We start from the raw sequence: 6,000 nt of genomic DNA, 5'->3' as shown, positions 1-6,000 counted from the left end.
GCTGTCAAAAAACATTTATAAACAGATTTTATTTAATACTATAAAATAGTAAGATTCTTTTTGATGTGATAGGGACTTTTGAAAAAAGTCCTGCAGCCAAACAACACCTTAGTATATCATGCGACGGATGACCAAAGAGCATGGTAGTAAAACTGCCACATGTGCATCTGGAACATATATACATAGTCTCTGCCTAAAGATGGTGCACCACACCACGATTGAGAATTGAGCTGTTGAATATTTATGTACATCTTCAACAAACAAACAAACAAACAAGACCATGAATTAAGAGCTAGTGTGTGAACATACAGTGATGCTGGTCAGAGAGCTAGCTAGCGCATGTAATTTATGCTTAGTGCATGCACCTCGAACAGTATACGGTCGTCTCAGGCCCTCAGCATGACAGCAGCCGCCAAGTCAGCCAATGCAACCAGGACCAGCCCGCGCTCTCATATTGCCTCATCTCATTTCGTCAAGGTGCGCTTTAGATCGACAGGCACAGCCGCACAGCGCGAGAAATCCGTCCGCGCGCGGCACTTGGGATTAATTCCAGACTGATCGAGGAAAAAATCGCACCGCACGTGCGCGCGCGCGTTCAAATTTCAAACACCCGCCCCAATTATTGTTTCCATTATGTGAACATGCGCTGATGCGCGCACAGACACGCAGCGACACGCGTACGTCGTCGATCGCTAGCTAGCTTCGGGCGGGAGAGATCATCGACGTCGCCTTCCCTCCTCCAACGGGAACCTCTCCCCCGCCCGCGCGACGTGGATCGGTCGGGGAGTCGTGCGTGGACCGCAAGACCGGCGACTCTTGTTGGGCTCGTACGCGACATGGCTTGGCTTACCCAGCTTTCCTTCGTTCCCCGAATCCCCCAGCTCCCACCGCGCCTGGAAATTAAAAAAAAAAGGGCGCATCCACGCATGTCCACATCTCTCCTGCGCCAGCCCCTTTCTTCCAGGAACCTTCTCCCCTCTCTCTCCCATCCATCCAGGTCGTCGTCGATCTCACCAACTCTCACGATCCAAGCTAAGCGAGAGCACCAAGCAAGAAACCGTCGCGCCGGTGACCGTACCTCCACCGCACAGAAAACAAAAAACGATCAGATCAAACCCCCATGTGCCCCAATTCGCTCCCTCTCCCAAGGAAAAAAGGAAAACCGCTGCAGATTCCGGGAACCCGCTGCGCGGACCAATCCGATTATCCACACCCCCGGGGGAGCACTGATCTCCTCATCAGGAACAAAACCTATCACCTCCCCTAAACGATCTTTGCGGCGCCAAGCGGGTGCCGCAGCCTATATAAAGCGCGGGCAAGCCTCCCCCACCTCATCTCACTCCAGAGTCCAGACTTCCAGAGCCAGCCAGCCGCTTAATTTGATTTGCACAACCAGCGGCTTAATTTGATTAAGCGATCGATCTCGGTTGGAGTTCTTGGAGCGCGCGTCGTGGGCCCACGTACGTTCAACGGGTAGCTGCTCGGAGAGATCATCATACATCATGGACGGCAAGCTTGGCGTGCACCACCACAGCGGCATCTCCAAGCCGCCGGTGCACCACCACCACGGCGGCAAGAGGGGCGCCGGGAGGCGCGGCGGCGGCGGCGGCGGAGGGGGGAGTAAGCAGGGGATCAAGGTGGTGTACATCTCCAGCCCCGTGAAGCTCACCGCCAGCGCCGAGGAGTTCCGTGCCGTCGTGCAGGAGCTCACCGGCCGCGACTCCAACGTCGCCGACCGCGACCTCGCCGGCGCCTACTACGCGGGCGCGCCGTCGTCGTCGTCCTCCTCCTCCTCCTCGTCCTACGCATCGTTCGGGCGCGTGTCCCCGACGGGGGCCGGCGCGGCAGGCGGCGCCGCACGCGCTCTGTCGCCGACGATGGCCACGGGGGCGAGCGTCGGCGCGGGACGGGCGGCCGAGTACGGCGCCGCGATGGCCGCGCCGCCGCCGTTCCAGGGCATGTACGATCAAACTGCCGGGAGCTTGCTTTACGGCCTGGACTACTGGTAGGGACGAACGGGATTTAATTTATTACTCCCCCTTTGCGATCGATTCCCCAAGCAATCCCCATGCCATACCCTATGAACATATCTCGAGCACGCGCCCGTATATATAGCGTGTATTTCCATTAGCAGGCTTCAGCGTGCGTGCGTGCATGCTTCTTGTTCTTGGGTTGCATCGATTGATCGATCGATCATCTTGTACTGGGTATATATATGAGCACTATGTCAATAGCAGCTAGATGTATCTATACGTATTTTGCCTTTTCAAATTGGATTTTAATTTCTTTGCTCTCCAATATAATCTGGCCTCATGGACCAATGGGTTTAATTGCGTGCTGCCGAGTGCCATAGTACCATGCCGTCCATGCATGAGCCCATGGCATGCATCAGCATTTTATATATTTCTTATTTTCTCAGACCATTAAAATCATGATCTAGTAGTGCATCTGTGTCGTCGAAAGGGGTAGCTAGCTTGCTAGTACAGAAATTAGCAGCGACAGCGAAGCAATTTATCTTGTGGTACAGTAATCTAGCTATAACAAATGGAGTCGTCATCGACGACCGTGGTGAAACGTACGGAGTTCGATCAGACAGCCATGGCGGTGGCCTACTGTACTGGCGTGTCCGCGTGTGTGACGCGGAGGGGGCGAAGACGAAGGCATCCTGCATCCACTTGCACTCCACCCGGATGCTTAATTCTCGCTACGTGATACTAGAACAAGGCTAAAATTAGCCGATATTGGTCCGGTGGATGAGTTTTTTTTTAAAAAAACAAAAGGGTACACGTTGTACAAGATGTTGTTATTGCCGAGAAAATCGCAAATGTTAGGAGTCACACGTGTGACTGATAGTCAAAGTATCACATAAGGTCCAATAATTTTTCTTTATTCCGAAACAATTTTTTTATTGCTCGAACAATTTTTATTGTTTCAATAAAAAATTGTTCTAGAAAAAAATGTTTTAGCAAGTTTGCCGGTTTGTTGGGCCAATTTTATTTCCAAAACATAGAATCACGAAGAGGTGGGAGTGGCGTGACAGGTCTACTCGGCGCCTGACTCAAGGAGCAGCCAAATTAGGCCCGTGCTAACAAAAATCAGAGGAACGCGATGGATGATTATTTTGTTTTGTTCTTATTACTAGCAAAATGTACGTGCGACACGCACATATATCCAATATATATATATTATTGAACATCATATAGAGTTTTTATTCAGTTAGACAATGCTACATTCCATTGGCCAAAATTGAAAGGAACCTCAATTTCCATTAAAAACTCGTAACTTAGAAAATAATGTTCTCATTGTTTCGGTGCTCTCAAGTCACTAAAGCAGGAATCCATATCCATGTGCTTACAATCTATCTTACTGATGTTACTCCCGATTTTGAATTTCGATAGAAATCAAATGTGAAAGCGGAGACGATCCCTCACCTTGGTATGCGCTGCCTCCTCCTTCCCAAGTTGAAAACTCTACAGCATCAATGTGTGACAAAAAAGGTTTATTATGTTACAATATACCTGCTCGTTGAAATAACATGAACTTCAGAAAAAGAAAACATAATTCATCACTAACTTCTTCTCAACTTTGCTTCAGTTGATGAAAGACAGATTTGTTAATTACAAGCTGGAGTCTGATGTTTGCAATACCAGCTTGAGTTTATATTGCCTGAGATCAAGGCATATATCCCATAATAACTACCTACATTTGATAGCAAATATACTACAACCATCACTGAAAAGAAAGAAAAATCAGATTAGCTATATATTGATTGAGAAAGCAGTAATAACACTAAAATGGACCGGTTAATTATCTGTTGTAACTTCCTCTAAAATAATAATTTTCTCTTAATAACCACCCAATATCCCCAAGTAAAAGTCTAGATGCACCAGTGTGCACAGACACGAACCTGGATCATTGTAGCACGATACAGAGTCGCCCCCTCCAGTTCGGCAAGCTCCTCTTCGCTGAACCAAAGGGAGCTCCCGAAAGTGCTTGGAAGGATATCCAAATACCTACAGATGCAGTGACCCAGCTAGCACTTCAACCACGGCCCGTGCTAACAAAATAGGCCTAATAAGTCAGCTCTGGCCTCTGGGTGCAGAGAATGCGGCCCATGTTTCGTCGGACTTGCTCCGATAGAACCAGGCCCGGCTTGTACTACCACCAATCCAATTATTAGGTGCAGGCAAAATAGCCTGTAGACCAGTGGTTACAAGAGCTTCGGTACCATCTCAGGTCCTGAGTTCGATTCTCTATGGGAGCGAATATTTTGGAATTTAATGACGTTGTGCATTCAGTGGTAGGCGACGTTCCGGTCAACTGCGAGGCGCCTGTGGTGACGTTAATCTCGAGAATTTGCTGACTCAGTCTTCGAAAATGCCCATAAGAATGGGTTCGCGTACGTGTGTTCAAAAAAAAATTATGAGGCGCAGAAGCTGATCTAACTATGGTGGTTCGGGACTTTGGGTGCACCACCATGCATGGTCAGATCTTGTGCCTGCTGGGTGGGATGCTCTATTCCTGCTTCATTAGCAAACAAAAAGGGGCGCATAATTATAGTTGCATACGTCATGCATGCCCCAACTTTGATTGCAATGTTTCTCTTTCCGAGTTATATATATTACTGTGACCCCTCCACGATTATTTATCAAGTATACAATCAGAGGGATGGCACTCACCCACTATACTTATTCTGCCCGCCTTAAGCACTGATGGTGACTTAACTACTTGTTTAATCTTTTTCTGGCTGCTCCTGGATTCTGAAACACTTAGCTGGTGGCGCTTAACGGAGAAGTAATCATTGTTAGTTGATTTTTTTCTTAAAATGCTCAAAGACAACAGAAATGCTACATACGGAAAAGTACCAAACATAGAGCTAGGCCCTGTTTAGTTACAGCGCAAATTTTTTTTACGTTGGAATCTTACTAATTTGAAGTACTAAATGAAGTATATTTACAAAATTTTTTGCACAGATGGGTTGTAAATCGCGAGACGAATCTAATGATACTAATTAATCCATGATTAATCAATAATTAGCGGATGGTTACTGTAGTATCACTGTTGCAAATCATGGTTTAAGTAGGCTCATTAGATTCGTCTCGCGATTTACAACCCATCTATGCAAAAAGTTTTATAAATAGACTTTATTTAGTACTCCATATATGTATCGAAATATTCGATGTGACGGTTTTTTTACGTTTACGGGATTTATGGGGTGAGAACAGGGCCCTAATCCGATGGAATTCGGCAGCCATGTTTATTATAACAATACGTGGGCCCACGAGCACATGGCTGCGAATCTGCCATTGGTGCTAATAATTCGAAGACTTGGGGAAAATTAGGTGGGCAAGATGTGGGTTGCACGTCATACGTAGTGGCGTTTATATGCTAAGGCACAGCGCCCTGTACAGTTGTTGAGCTCGATCGAATGGCATCTATCGGGCATAGAACAGCATTACAGTAACTAGTAACTAGGTATAAATACAGAAACAACCTTTGCTGCATTGGCGCTGCTGCAAGTAAACTACATATGCCAGAAAAGAAATGGTGCAACGGATTCAAAAATTTGCCGTGGTGGATATATAATTACTAGTAGCAACGAAAGCGCTGGTGATTTTCTTGACCACTAGCAAACAAAAAAGTGTATAAGCCATTGCAAATGATTTAAGGCGTGCTGATGACTTCGGTTTTAGTTTTGTTTTATTGCCTTTTTATCTCCAAATTTTCTCACCTCGGTCACTTGACTATCTTTGCTACAGTTTTTTTTTTTTTTGTAATGGAGCTAAGAAGTGCAAGATGACGTTTTAGACAATAGAAACGACAGAAGGTAGAATTTCTTTTCGGAGGGTACAAAATTAATTATCACTCCAGTCCAACTTGATTCCTTCTCGAACACGAGGATTGTCAACATAACACGTCAGGTTGACAGCTAAACTAAAGCCAGCCCGAAGAGACTGACGATGAGACACAAGAGATTGCAACCACCGATGCCGGGTTTCG

At 46.6% G+C, this 6,000-nt stretch overlaps 1 protein-coding gene across 2 annotated transcripts; it reads left to right on the top strand.

The window, feature by feature from the left end:
- The first annotated feature begins 1,044 nt into the window (after positions 1-1,044).
- LOC120652563 (putative lysozyme-like protein) lies at positions 1,045-2,317 on the top strand. 2 transcript variants are annotated; one of them, XM_039930422.1, is made up of 2 exons: positions 1,045-1,469; positions 1,504-2,317. In XM_039930422.1, coding segments are annotated over exons 1-2 (507 nt in total). In that variant the 5' UTR covers positions 1,045-1,468; the 3' UTR covers positions 2,010-2,317. The 2 variants fall into 2 exon arrangements, with proteins under 2 accessions (XP_039786356.1, XP_039786355.1); XM_039930421.1 differs by having other exon boundaries at positions 1,046-1,466; positions 1,501-2,317.
- The last annotated feature ends 3,683 nt before the right edge of the window (positions 2,318-6,000 follow it).

The sequence above is a fragment of the Panicum virgatum genome, chromosome 9K (assembly GCF_016808335.1).
Source record: "Panicum virgatum strain AP13 chromosome 9K, P.virgatum_v5, whole genome shotgun sequence".
Lineage (NCBI taxonomy): Eukaryota > Viridiplantae > Streptophyta > Magnoliopsida > Poales > Poaceae > Panicum > Panicum virgatum.
Note: the sequence above shows the minus strand (reverse complement) of the source record. Positions and strands in the feature narration are given on the sequence as shown.